At 41.1% G+C, this 14,141-nt stretch overlaps 1 protein-coding gene across 6 annotated transcripts in view; it reads left to right on the forward strand.

The window, feature by feature from the left end:
- nsd1b (nuclear receptor binding SET domain protein 1b) overlaps nucleotides 1–14,141 on the forward strand; it is a 36,444-nt gene that overhangs the window by 19,837 nt on the left and 2,466 nt on the right. For all 6 annotated transcript variants that reach the window (XM_026181092.1, XM_026181094.1, XM_026181093.1 and 3 more), the window contains 16 exons: nucleotides 1,218–1,318; nucleotides 5,375–5,417; nucleotides 6,303–6,547; nucleotides 6,630–6,767; nucleotides 7,111–7,234; nucleotides 7,999–8,199; nucleotides 8,284–8,463; nucleotides 9,901–10,057; nucleotides 10,146–10,351; nucleotides 10,437–10,549; nucleotides 10,694–10,840; nucleotides 11,280–11,402; nucleotides 11,495–11,611; nucleotides 13,454–13,595; nucleotides 13,696–13,802; nucleotides 13,885–14,086. In XM_026181092.1, coding sequence (XP_026036877.1) covers nucleotides 1,218–1,318; nucleotides 5,375–5,417; nucleotides 6,303–6,547; nucleotides 6,630–6,767; nucleotides 7,111–7,234; nucleotides 7,999–8,199; nucleotides 8,284–8,463; nucleotides 9,901–10,057; nucleotides 10,146–10,351; nucleotides 10,437–10,549; nucleotides 10,694–10,840; nucleotides 11,280–11,402; nucleotides 11,495–11,611; nucleotides 13,454–13,595; nucleotides 13,696–13,802; nucleotides 13,885–14,086 — 2,346 coding nt within the window. The remainder of the gene's footprint in view (nucleotides 1–1,217; nucleotides 1,319–5,374; nucleotides 5,418–6,302; nucleotides 6,548–6,629; nucleotides 6,768–7,110; nucleotides 7,235–7,998; nucleotides 8,200–8,283; nucleotides 8,464–9,900; nucleotides 10,058–10,145; nucleotides 10,352–10,436; nucleotides 10,550–10,693; nucleotides 10,841–11,279; nucleotides 11,403–11,494; nucleotides 11,612–13,453; nucleotides 13,596–13,695; nucleotides 13,803–13,884; nucleotides 14,087–14,141) is intronic.

Raw genomic sequence — 14,141 nt, forward strand, 5'->3', positions numbered from 1 at the left:
GTTATTCCTCCTGAGAATTCTCAGGAAGTACAGTCTCTGTTGGGCCTTTTTCAGCAGCTCGGAGGTGTTCACACTCCAGGAAAGGTTCTCCTCTATATTGACTCCCAGGAAGCGGAAGCTTGCCACCCTTTCTACACAGTCCCCATTTATGAATAGTGGTTGGATCTCTGCCTTTTTCCTTCTGAAGTCTATTATGAGTTCTTTGGTTTTTGAAGTGTTGAGGAGGAGGTTATTGGCCTTACACCATGACGTCAGCTGCTCCACCTCGTCTCTGTACGTAGACTCGTCTCCCTTGGAAATGAGCCCCACCACTGTGGTGTCATCTGCAAATTTCACAAAGATGTTGCTGTGGTGGCGAGGAGTGCAGTCGTGTGTGTAGAGAGAGTAGAGCAGTGGACTGAGCACACAGCCCTGGGGTGAGCCAGTGCTGAGACTCAGGGCTGAGGATGTGTGATGGCCAACTCTGACTCTCTGTCTACGGCCCGAGAGGAAGCTATTGATCCACATGCAGGTGCTGTATGGAAGCCCCAGGTCTTGTAGCTTGGCCACCAGTTTGTGTGGAAGGATGGTGTTAAAAGCTGAGCAGTAATCCACGAAGAGCATCCGCACATAGCTACCATGCTCTTCCAGGTGAGTTAATGCAGCATGGAGTGCTGTGGCTACAGCGTCTTCCGTGGATCGGTTTGCTCTGTAGGCAAACTGGTGTGGATCCAGGCTTATTCTTGTGCCAGTGATCTCATTACTGTAAACTATCAGTTATTATTAATAAAGCACTAGTTATTCACATATTTACACATACACAAGTATTTTAAGCACTTCCTGTCGAGCACACATAGATACAGTCAGAAGAAATGTGGGTTCATGCAGACCAGGGGAATAAACCACTGATGACCTAACCTACCTCCTGAGCCACACATAGCTGCTGCAAATGGCTTTTTAATGTAGGAAAAACCTTGAGAGTATTCCACAGAGAACCAGTCACTTTCTGTTTTGTAGCAGGCTGATAATAGTCAGTTTTTATCATCACTTATGTTATTTGGTTTGTATCCACTGCTCCTACAAATGTGTGACGGAGCAAACAAAGTCTAATGCAGGCTGTCAGTGTTTCCACACATGGACTTAAAAATTTTCTAAAGCCACATAAAACTTTGATTTATGGGTGTGTTGAAAACTTGTGATGGTTAATGCTAATCTGGCTGTGACACTTGTTTTTCCAGGAAGCGCTCCTGTGCTGGAGAAGAAGCGCAAAAGAAAACCCACTCAGAAGATCCTGGAATACTGCCTGGAGGCCGAGGCATCAACAGGCCTCAAGAAGAAGGTACAGCATGTTTAATGAGTGTACATTTATTCGTTTGGTGTAATGTATTTGTATGTGCCAGCTTATAAGATAGAGCTGTACATTTTATTTAGCGCAAAAAAATCCATTTACCTTCATAAAAGCATTACATCAGATTAGATTTTACTGAGTTAGCAATTATAATTAGAAAGAAAATCTTAGTTTCCTCCTATAGTATCAGTAGTACAGTGCCATGAAAAAGTATTTGCACATTTGTCATACTTAAATGTTTCAGATCATCAAACAGATTTTAATATTAGACAAAGATTGACATCTGTCAGTCTGGAAAGGATTACAGAGATATTTCCGAGGCTTTGGGACTCTGGCAAACCACAGTGAGAGCCACAGATGAAGGAAACTTGGAACAGTAATGAACCTTCCCGGAGGTGGTCTACCAAGACACTAATGACTCCCCACGGATGTCACAAAAGAACCTGGAACATCATCTAAGGAACTGCGGGACTAACTTGGCTCAGTTAACCCTTTAAAGCCGGTCGGAGCGGGCACGCTCCGTTTTGCCTATTTTTAAATCCCTGTAGAACCGGAACTAGCGCAATAATTTTTTTTGCATATGAAACCGGAGGAGTTGTACTTACATCTTATGCCATCAGCTTGTCCTAGGTCACGGTTTCCTTCCACATATAGCTTTGCAAATATTGCATAAAAAGCGCTTGCAGGAACAAAAACATAATATTCCAGAAACACGCTTTGCCGATCCGATCAGCTGTTCGTAACACTTCCCACATTGAAACAGACGTCAGCGCGAACGATCGCATGTACGCTATTTCCTGCCCGAAATCGGAAGTGACGTCATTTTCGTGGAAAATGTAGTTTTTTACTTGTAAGCCTTAAAAGCCTATACTGGTGTTTTTAGAAGTCATGTTTGACTTTATGCTTTTCTGAATAGTTTCTGGGATGCTTAGAACTCGAATTGCACTGCTGGAAATAGTTTATTTTGATACACATGCTGTTTTCTTTGCAAATTTGCATCATAGGATTGTTTTTTCGTTTTTCCTGCAGTATATAAAAATTGCTGTATCTCAAAAATAAAACTATGAAGACACTCAAAATAAATTTCCTGTTGTTGTAAACTATTTTTTGCAACTTTTTTTGTATTTAAAATTTTGAGGGATAAACCTCTTAAATTTCTCCAAGTAGAAATATATGTAAAAAACAAAAAACAAAAAGATTTTCAATTTTTTTGTAGTTTATTGCACTTTTTTGCAATTAATGTAGTTACTATGGACTTAATGCATACATATTATTAAAATATGGGCTATAACAGTTGTATTGATGTATAGCAACTTGAAATGCTCCCAAAAATGGCTCTACAACATGTTAAAATATAAAGTAAGCTCTGGCAGACTTGGTTCTATGGTAGGTCTTAAAGGGTTAAGGTCAAAGATCTTATGCAAATATAAGAAAGAGACTGGGTAAAAATGGCATCAATGGGAGAGTTCAAGAGACACAGAAAACCACTGCTGACTAAACGGAACATAAAAGCTTATGACTCATTAAAAGTACTCTTATTATACAGGAGGATGATCCAAAACATGGCAGCAAGAAATCCTCTGAATGGCCAAAAAAGAAATAAAATGAAGGTTTTGGAGTACCTGAGTGAGTTCAGACTTTTATCCGATTGAGATACTTTGGCCTGACCTTAAACAGACCATTCATGGAATTGGAATTAAAATTCTGCAAAGAAGAGTGGACCAAAACTCCACAGTGATCTGAAAGACTGATTGATAGTTATCACAAAGTACTTTACAAAGTAGTTCTTGCTGCCAAGAGTGGCACAACCACTTGTTACGGGTTATTACTTTTTCACACAGGACTTAGCAGGTTTGGATAACTTTTTCTCCTTAATAAAATAAATAATCATTTAAAAACTGTTACTCCATGACTCCAAGACAAAATTAGTAGTCAAAGCTCTCATTATGTTATCCACGGTCAGATTTAGTCACTCCTGCACCAGCAAGACATTGTTTTTATTGCAAGCTGTAAAGCAAATAAGTATAAGGAAAATTTTCAAAAATGCACCAGTGGGAATGGAAAGTTCCTTGGGTGATCTACTAACACTAACACTTTGTGTATGAACACTAATTCATACACAAAGATGCAGTCGGTTTATTGCGATAATTGTGAGCAGCATGGATTAGTGACTTAGAAACAAGCGCACCTGATGAGGGAGTGCAAGGGAGCGTTTAAAGCCCTAACAAAAATGAATCGTTGTAAGTTTGGATTTTACAGGTTTTTCTCTCTGAAAACAGTGTGGCAGTTACGATAAATGAGAGGAGGCTGAAGGAGAGAATGCTTTACTATAACCGTGAACTCATTTGTTAGAAATAGGTGGGAACTGTGTGAGGTCCTGAGGCCTGAATCTCAGTTTGGAGTATAGGATTTTTCTGCACACCATTCAGGTCAGCTGTAGCGCAGATTTCAGGTTTATAGGGTGGAATAGTTTCTCCTCTGGATCAATCCTGCCTCCACCTGAGCTGTGAGAGATATCTCTGATAATACAAAGTGGAGAGAGTTGTAAGCAGCATGTAAGAACTGATGATCTGATGGTCAGACAGATGTCTTTACCTTCCTAAATTCAGTCTGATGCTTGGTCATAGTTGATGTTCAGTTATAGTCAAATAATAGAAACTTGCCACTGTGTTGAAAAAACCTTAGAAACACCAATGTGCATGTAGGCAAATGCATGACCGATGCACTGTGCTACTTAAATAAACAGCACTGCACCACGGGCATTAGAAACATTAGAATCCTTTTTCAGTCCAATAAAAACAACGTAGGGATGTTTGATTGGCCTCCGGTCACAAACATAAGCACCGGTTGAGTGTTTCCAGTCATTCCAGCATTTAAGAGATGATGGAGGGTTAATCCTCCCACACGTGTTTAGTTAAGATGTTTAGTTAAGCGCATCTAAACACGCATTATGTTAAGAGCTTCTTAAAGTCTGGGGCTTTCAAATAATGAAGTGTATTTCATTTTATGTAAGCTTTGCTTTGAGTTATAAATAACAAACACAAGTATAAATAATACAAGTAAAGGATTTATGCTGTGAATGCTGTGGAGATGAAGCTGAGACTATGAGATGATCAGATTATTTCAGATTATTGTGTAGTTAAAAAACAAACAAACAGATAAACAATTTTATAGAGCCAAAAGTGCCTTTAAAGATTAAAAGTGTTTGTTTTTAATTGAATTTATTTGTTTTTAAATATTTTATTTTAAACATCACTCACCTTACATTCAATCTCAGCTAAGAAAAGAAGTCAGTGACTTTCAAAAACAAAATAAAACTTTGACAGCGTGTAGTTCTTCCCTGATCCTCTGTGTATCACTCCTAAGAATGTCTTTAGAACTGATATCGTGTAGATGAGCACCCCCAGTTTCCCCAGCAAGAGATGCGTGGAGCCTCTACTTGAGGTTGAAGTTTCTCTCAGAGCTCCCTCGTGGTCTTGTTCACAAGTGAGACAAGACGGAGATGGAGATCAACAGATGGACTGGTGTATAAATCCAGTTTTCTGTGGTGAAGCGAGAGCAGATTAAGATCACAAATACAAGTGTTGAAAAGGCTCTGAAGAGAGGCTGGGCTCACCTTTAGAGACAGGACTCAATCACTCAGGAGGGGCTCAGGATACAGCTGTTGATTCCTCCACATCGAAATGAGCCAGTTGAGTTGGATCAGCCATGTGACTAGGATGCCTCCAGGACATCTCTTAGATTAAGTGTTTTGGGCTTGTCCTACATGCTGGAGGGATTATGTCTCTCCACTGGCTTGGAATCTTTGTGTCCCCCGAGAAGAGCTGGAGGAGGTGTGGGCATCTCAGACTGATGCCCTTTCCAACCTGGCTGGAATAAACGATGGATGGATGGGCATGGATGGAGGATTCTAGCCTTAAAATGCTTTTGAGAATTGCAGATAAGAGCTACAAACAAAGCAAAAAAAGAAACTTTTTTTTGTTTGATAGACTAAAACAATGTTGGTTTAACTGCAGTCATTTTTGAAAGTGTTCCTCTTTGTTCCAGGTCAAAACACTGAAGACTAATCCACCTCCAACTCCTCAATCTGGTCAGTGAGTTTTCGTAAAGCCTTCTAAATTACACTGTAGTGTGCGGTATCTCATCCAGGACTACTTTTATTTAACTTAACAGTAGGTAGCAGGCCTATATCTGTATTAGAGGCAGGCTTATAAAGACATGCTTGATCAGAGGATTTTTACTCATCTGCCACTTTTTCTTCTTCTCCTCCACTTGCCCAGTTTTCAACTCTTTGGGAATCACATTAATAGTGTAAAAATACAATTTTATGTCTGTGTTATCTTTGGTATTTTCCATAGTTTTTATTAAAGAAATGAGAACAAATAGTGTTTTTGTGACAGACCGCTAGTAACAAAGTGTCCAGAAATACAATTTAGAATTAGTGCTTTACTAAATTATCTGTTATATGTCGACACGACACACATCATCCCTTGAGTTTTGTATATTTATGCTTGACTGACTCATAGGTCAGTGTTAGTGATGGCTTAGAAAACAAAACAAACAAAACATGAGTGGAAAAGCAGCAGATTTAGAAAGGAGAAAATATAATAGGTAATTAAATGTTGTAAATGAAATAAAATAATCATTGTGTACATGTTAAATCTATAAAGTGTAATTACATTATTTGTTCAGTGGGTTTCAAACATTTTATGACACAGAAGAAGAAGAAGTTAACATAAAAAAAAAATCCAAGTCACCAGATTTTCTTTTTTCCTTGTAAATTAAATTTGGGAAAGCAGCCAACTAAAATACGCTCTGAGGAGTCCAGATGAATTTACAGCCAAGCGTATTTAATCTGCACAGTTAATGTAATTTAATATGATGCTAAGAGGAAGTCCTTGTTGTTATGAGTTGAAAATCTTGAAAAGCTAGTTTTTCTGTCTTACTGTTTCAAATATGGTTTTCTTCCACATAGACTGCTCAGCACCACCCCTAAAATCAAAGAGTAAGCCACTTCCAGCATCAGAGTCCACACCGGCAACGACCTCTGACCTCTGTACACCCACACCTTTGGTTCAGACCAGCACTCCTGCACCTTCTGCTCCAGAGCAGTCTTCGCCAGAACCCGGACAGGAGGAGACGGCACCAGCCGATGTCGACGATCCTCAACCGGACGACGGTAAAGCCGAGGACATCAAAAAGGACGGAGCAGAGTCAGAGGTTGGTCAGCTTTACTTTTTTACGTACAGCAATAATTAAAATTGTTGCTATGCAACAGCAAAGTCCTGCTTTGTCTCCTCAGGGTGAACCATCCAGCCTGGACAACAGTTTCTGCTCCATGAAGGACGACTTGTCACTGTGTGACGACTCACTTTTACCTACGAGGAAGATCATAGGGGACCGAGGAGGCCCGGCTTCCATGAAGGAGAACATATGTCAGGTGAGCTTTCAGCAGTTTAGTGACAAAAAGATCCCTAGAAATGTGTCCAGAAGCTCCATAAGAAAAGGTTTCATTTTAGCAGTGATAGATTAGAACGCTACTTGTGTCTTTACAAGAAGCTCTACAGCGACTTCTCTGCTGCTGTATTCAAACATTTTATCACAGCTTCCATTTCTGTTCAGTTCATTACTTTATGGTCAGATCTAAACAACAGTTAGCAGACATTAGATGTTTTCCTCTAAAAACTCTGAAGCCTTCATATCCACCTCGCAAACCATGCATACATGAGACGTAAAGTTCCCTCTCTCTGAGTCATTCTAGTTATGCTATGATCTCTGCTCAGGTGTGTGAGAAGACCGGGGAGCTGCTGCTCTGTGAGGGTCAGTGTTGTGGCGCTTTCCACCTGCCCTGCATATCTCTGGCCGAAGCACCGAAGGGGAAGTTTGTCTGTCCAGAGTGCAAATCAGGTAAAAACTAAACAGCTGTTCCCTGATGTCAGTAGAGCCTATAATTTAATTCTTGATGTGTGAATTTTCCAAATGTAAAAATCACTACAAAAGGTCAGACTGTAAAGTCTAAAGATGTTCTAGCATAAGAAATATCCAAGCGTTTGGATTTTTCTTCACTCCCCATGTTGCCTTAATCCACAACGGGTCACCGCAGTGGGTGGACTTTTATTTTTTATTTTTTGTGTCTGCTCCCAGGATCAAACTGGGAATCTATGTAAACCACTACACATAGACCACTACGCAAATTTATTTATTGTTATTATTTATTTATTATTTTTAGTTTTCAAAATTTTTCTTTATTTTTGGTTTCAATTTTATTTCTGTTTGTAAGACTTTTTAGTCTGTTTTAGCAATCATTAAATAATTTTTTTTTAAATAATTTAAAAAAAAATGCCTGTCATGTTTGCCATTTTATTTATTTTTGTTCATACAATGGAAAAACATGTTTAGTATTGAAATCATGTCTAGCATGGGAAGTTTTAAACAAATAGTTCACGATTAAAAACAGATTTAAAAAGAATTGTTAAAATAATCATAGTTTTATTAGGAATTATAGTTTTATTTATATATATTTTCCCAGTAATTTGTGTTCATTGCATTCTGGAAGCGATTAGAGGGAGAATTGAGGCCACTTATTATCTGCTGTTTTCATTTTGTTAAATTAATATGAAGATATATTTTTTTAGGTGATCATTTAAACCTGTGACTTTTCCTGTGTCCAGGACTCCACACCTGCTTTGTGTGTAAAAAGCGCGGTGAGGATGTGCGGCGCTGCATGATCCCTGTGTGCGGGAAGTTTTATCATGGCGAGTGCATCGCCAACTACGCCCCGACCGTACCCGTGAACAGAGGTTTCCGCTGCTCCATCCACGTTTGCCTCACCTGCTTCATCGCTAATCCCAACAGCTCCAACATCTCTAAAGGTAATCAGAGGACGCTCAGACCGCACCTTCACTGTAATCACCCGTCTTGCGCCGTGGCATTTACTCTCCTCTTTACGTCTACAGGTCGGCTGGTACGTTGCGTGCGCTGCCCGGTTGCCTATCACGCTACAGATCTTTGTATGGCAGCGGGCAGTGTTGTACTCTCCAACAACAGCATTGTCTGTCCTAACCATTTCACCCCCCGCCGCGGCGTCAAGAATCACGAACACGTGAACGTCAGCTGGTGCTTCGTCTGCACTGAAGGTACAGATGCGAAAGGAAACTCCAGACCAGACTAAACTGGTTTTGTTGCTGAGCTGTTTTCTTCACCTCAGATTTATATTTTATTTCACCTTACGGTTACGAATTACAGTCAGGTGGAAAATAAAGTACCGGTAAGGTTTTATGTCAGGATATTAATAAATCATCTGGTTCTCACAAAGTATTTTACGATCACCAACACGTGGCATATGTCACTGTCATTATTTATTTAACAAAAACTGAACCAAAATCCAGAATTACTGTATGAAAAACTTAAGAATACCTTTTATTGTTTCCACAAGAACTAAGATTTTTGTTTAATTCATTAATCATCGTTGTTTCAAAGGCTAGAGCTGAAGACCAAATTTCTGCTCTAAGGTAAACTTTCAAACTGGTCCAAAAACATGCAAAATCCACTGGAGATGCAGCCTCAACAGGCAGAAAAGCGTTTAGTGAAATACAGTTTTAATACATTTAAAAACATGGACAAAATTGAAGTAAAATAGACATAAAGCACCCAGAAAGGGTTAGGCCATAGACTCATTTGGACATAATCAAAGACCCAAGGCTCTTGGGAGCTCCCACTTTTTTAGGAATGGAAGTTTCCAGTTTTGGTCTGCTCTGGCAGGTGTTCTGGAAAATTTGGTATTTTCCAGTGTCTCATTGTTTACTATACCCAGTGGGATAGTGCCACAGAGTCCAACGGACTCCCACAAAATCACCACAGAGTCCCGCAGACTCTGTGGCAGCCAAGCCAAGTAATGATCTTAGAGAAGCAGTTGTTACTGCCTATCTGTCTGGGAAGGGTTACAAGTAGATTTCCAAACAATTTAAAGACCATCATTCTACCGTGAGAACGATCATTCACAAGTAGAAACTGAACACAGCTGCCAAACTTCCCAGAAGTGGACATTCCAGCAAATTTACCCCAACGTTGTTTAGCAAAACTGCAAAAAGCCCAAGAGCTGCATGTCAGACTCTCAAGGCCTCACCTGAAGTTCTTGATGGTACAATTTGAAAAAAAGAATGAACAAGTATGGCTTGTTTTGAGAGGTTTGTAGGAGAAAGAACATGGCACTACAGCTCAGTTTTCGCACAAGTCGGATCTGAACAAACCACAAGACTACTGGAATAAAGACCTTTGGATAGATGAGACCAAAGGGGAGATGTTTGACTGTAATGCGAAAAACGAAACAAGCCAATCAGCTGGAACATCTTATACCAGCTGCTGATGGTGGAAGTGTGATGATTTGGGCTTGTTTTACAGCAACAGGACCTTAAAGTCATTGAGCCAACCATAAACTCCTCTGTATACATACAGAGTACATATAGGACTAAATGTGAGACCAGCCGTCTGACAAGCTTTAGCTGTCAGACGGCTGGCTTCATGATTCATTGATGAGAGGTTAATGCAATGCTGTCCCTCCTCCTGTGCTCCAGGGGGCAGCCTACTCTGCTGTGAGTCCTGTCCTGCTGCATTTCATCGGGAGTGTCTGAACATCGAGATGCCCAAAGGCAGCTGGTACTGCAACGACTGCAAGGCCGGGAAGAAGCCTCGCTATAAAGACATTGTATGGGTCAAAGTTGGGCGCTACAGGTCAGCTATGACCCACAGAGTCTTTTAAATCTGAAAAGTCAGACGCACGTCATCAAATCCTTTAATCTCCCATTTTCTGCTCCATAAGGTGGTGGCCGGCAGAGGTCAGCCATCCCAAAACAATCCCAGAAAACATCCAGAGAATGAGGCACGATGTCGGCGAGTTCCCCGTTCATTTCTTCGGCTCCAACGACTACCTGTGGACCTACCAGGCCAGAGTCTTCCCTTACATGGACGTGGACGCCAACAGCAAGGAAAAGATGGGTAAAGGGGTTGATGCGACCTACAAAAAAGGTAGGCAAAAGTAAAATTTGTCCTTTGATCGGTTTGATATCATGGTTTGTGTTTGCGATCGCTGACTTTTGACGTCCTTCCTCAGCTTTGGAGGAGGCGGCTGTGCGGTTCCGTGAGCTGCAGGCAGAGAAGGAGCTTCGGCAGCTTCAAGAGGACAGGAAGAACGACAGGAAGCCTCCTCCATACAAACACATTAAGGTAATGGAGGTGCCTTTACTTTGAAATCAAGCTGCTTAAATCACAAAGAAACTGTAAAAAGCTTTCTTCATAAGTTGACTTAAAAAATGAGGTTTGATTGTAATGCTCGGTGATGAGTGATACACACCTTTCTGACTCATTCAGGTTAATCGACCAATAGGAAAGGTTCAGATCTTCACTGCTGACCTCTCAGAGATCCCCCGCTGTAACTGCAAGAAGACAGATGATAGTCCATGTGGGATGGACTCCGAGTGTATCAACCGCATGCTGCTCTACGAATGCCATCCACAGGTACCGAAACACCTTCATCACGCTCATGCACAGCTACAGATGGATTCACTGACTGATCCAAATCATTGAATTCAGGTGTTCCAGTCACTTCGATGGCCACAGGTGTATTAAATCATACAGACTGCTTCTACAAGTATTTTAATCCAGTTAGTTTGGTTTCATTTTTTTCTAGAATTTTATTGTACAAGGTGCATGATCTAAGTGTTTTTAGTTATTTAGTGAAATTTTCTACTTTCAGGATGTTAAGAAATGCGTTTAAAAATCTACTATGCTGCCACCAATAGCTGTGCTTGACCAATTGGAGTTTAGTGGGGCTAAGACGTAATAGTTGTATTGCTCCAGATCTTCTAAAGTTGAATCGGGAACTTTAGCGGCTGCCTGCCCTGGACTTTGCAGCCAGGTGTCGAGTATCTGACCGAGGCCGCTTCTTTACTTGCAGGTTTGCCCGGCGGCCGAGCGGTGCCTCAACCAGGCGTTCACCAAGCGTCAGTACAGCCAAGTAGAGATCTTTAGGACGCTGTCTCGAGGCTGGGGGCTCCGCTGTGTCCATGACATTAAGAAGGTAACCGCAGTGCTGCTGCTGTTGCTGCTGGAATTCCCATCATAAGCCAGGAGTGAATGATCCACGTTTCCCGTATGTGTTTGTTCTCTCAGGGTCAGTTTGTGAGCGAGTATGTCGGGGAGGTGATCGATGAGGAGGAGTGCAGGTCGAGGATCAGACACGCTCAGGACAACAACATCTGTAACTTCTACATGTTAACTCTTGACAAGGTACGACTCAGAGCCACGTGTGTTTTTAGGGTGTTTTCACATTAGCCTGTTACGTTCAGTTCACTTATGCAGGTGTGTACACATTAATCGCAAAACAACTGCACCAAGACCCTTCGGAGGAGGAGGTCTCATTCAGTTCCTAACCGATTCGTTTATGGTGTGAAAGTGATCAGACCTCAACCAACTATCAGGTGAACGTTGGAAGTTTAAATTAACATCTTCCCGTAGCCACATATATTTTGCATTCTGGGATGCAACAGGGTAACTTCGATGTACAAAGGTCTGTATGGGCTGGCAACCAGCTGTAAAATGTAAATTATCGTTTCATCATATCTTCCCTAATAACTAAGTGGAAAGAAACCAAACCACAGGAAAATACTTCAAGTTTACAAACCCATTAACTAGGGCTGTGCGATATGACCAAAATCTCATATAAGACATCTATCGTCCGATAACGATATAAATCACAAAAATTTAACATTTTCTGTAAATTCTGTGAATCTCGCGCAGCTCGACTTGCGGGAAGTGTTTCCAGCTGGGCGTCATGTACCTGGAGTCGAGTGTTGTAACCGATGCATGAAACGATACATTTTTAGACATAAGTTGTAACAGCCGCCGTTTTCTTTGTGAGTATTTATTACACAGCGTGCTGCGTTTGAGTCTAAGGTTTATTTTTTTTAGCACCTGACGGCTCTATGTTGCTTTTCATCGGAAAACACTCTGCATCGTCTTTCATATGATTCAGTTTATTTTGAAAAGTCTCAACAGGATCTTGAGCTTTATTGTGAAAGGTTTATGTGGAAAATAAACAAGCGGACACGTGATGCTGTTACCTTGTTGCTAACAACAAGGCATTAAAACAAGCGCTTGTCTGTCTGTAGTGTGGTTATATTAAATATAAGAGAAAGAGAGAACTTTAAGAAAATAATATAGCCACTACAGTGACCATCAAAACGATGAAAAAATATTGCCATAAACAGTTTATTTTGCGACACCACGAAACAAATGATAGCGTAAAATGAAACATTAGACGTCATCCGATATATCCATTATATCGAAAAGCCCTACCATTAACTGATTTGGACCAGAGTAAATGAACTATAACTGTGAAAACGCTGCTAACCTCAAGAGCAACCCTATTCAAGACTACAGAATGCACTAACTGAGGTTTTGCAGCTACGTGGCCGCTTACTACATGACATTAACTTGTCAGTTATTATGAATGTGTGACAATCATGGTGGCCATGTTGGATCAAGTGAATAAGGCCCCAGTCACATTGGGTCAGAGCTCAGTTAGTGGCCTCCCCAACTTTGTCTAGTAACTGGTAGTGTCGTTTTTCTTTTTGAGCGAGTATAGAGGATAAAGTGGTCAATGTAGTTCTGAGGAGAAATAACAAGTGCATCAACATTAACCAAGGACTTGAGCCTTAACAGGGAACACAGAAGAGTGTTTAAAGCAGTCCAAATTATGGTTTAAGAAAAAAAAACAGTAGCAAACTGCCACATGGTTAGATTAAATCTAATTAAGATCTAAAATTATTCACTTACACAGAACAGCTTTGGAGTAAAGCCTCTGAACATGAATGGCTTTCCTACATCTCTTGTTTCCTGCCGTCTCTTTTTTTCAATCAATACCTCCTGATAGGTATGAATGCACTTCTAACAGAATCGTGTGTTTGGTAGTTTTAACCTTGTTACCAGCAGTAGATGCTTTCTTGGCACTTTGGAAATTTCATGGCCAGACCTGTGTTTGAGTACAGGTTATAGCTACAACTTCAAACTAGAGACCTATACAGTAATTAAGTTTAATTTAATTTCTTGTTGGATGACTTTGTGTTTTAGGATCGGATCATTGATGCTGGGCCGAAGGGGAACGAGGCACGCTTCATGAACCACAGCTGTCAGCCAAACTGTGAGACGCAGAAGTGGACGGTGAACGGTGACACCCGGGTGGGACTGTTCGCTCTCATCGACATTGCCGCAGGTTCGCCGCCTCTTACAGATCAGAAGATAGAAGTTGTTTCTATCTTGATGTTTGGTGATGCCAGCAAGCCACTCTCACTCATTTGTGTTTATCCTTTCAGGCACAGAGCTCACCTTCAACTACAACCTGGAGTGTTTGGGCAACAGGAAGACAGTGTGTAAATGTGGAGCATCAAACTGCAGCGGCTTCTTAGGCCTCAGGCCAAAGGTGAGAGGAGGGACACGCCACAAAAATTAATAACCACCTGTGTTTGTTTGGGAATAACCTACTCCTCTGCTCTCTGAACCAGAACAACCCCCCGCCTGATGATAAAGATCGCAAGCTGAAGAGGAGAGGTCACGGCAAGAGGAAGAAAAAGGTGGTGTTGACCAAAGAAAGGGAGGACGAGTGTTTCATCTGCGGAGACGGAGGACAGATGGTGTCATGTAAAAAACCTGGATGTCCCAAGGTTTACCATGCAGACTGCCTGAACCTCACCAAGAGGCCTGCAGGTCAGTGACTTAATTTATTTAGGATTTTCTCTAATCCACACAATATCACCCAGTT

This window comes from Astatotilapia calliptera, chromosome 10 (assembly GCF_900246225.1).
Source record: "Astatotilapia calliptera chromosome 10, fAstCal1.2, whole genome shotgun sequence".
NCBI classification, from domain to species: domain Eukaryota; kingdom Metazoa; phylum Chordata; class Actinopteri; order Cichliformes; family Cichlidae; genus Astatotilapia; species Astatotilapia calliptera.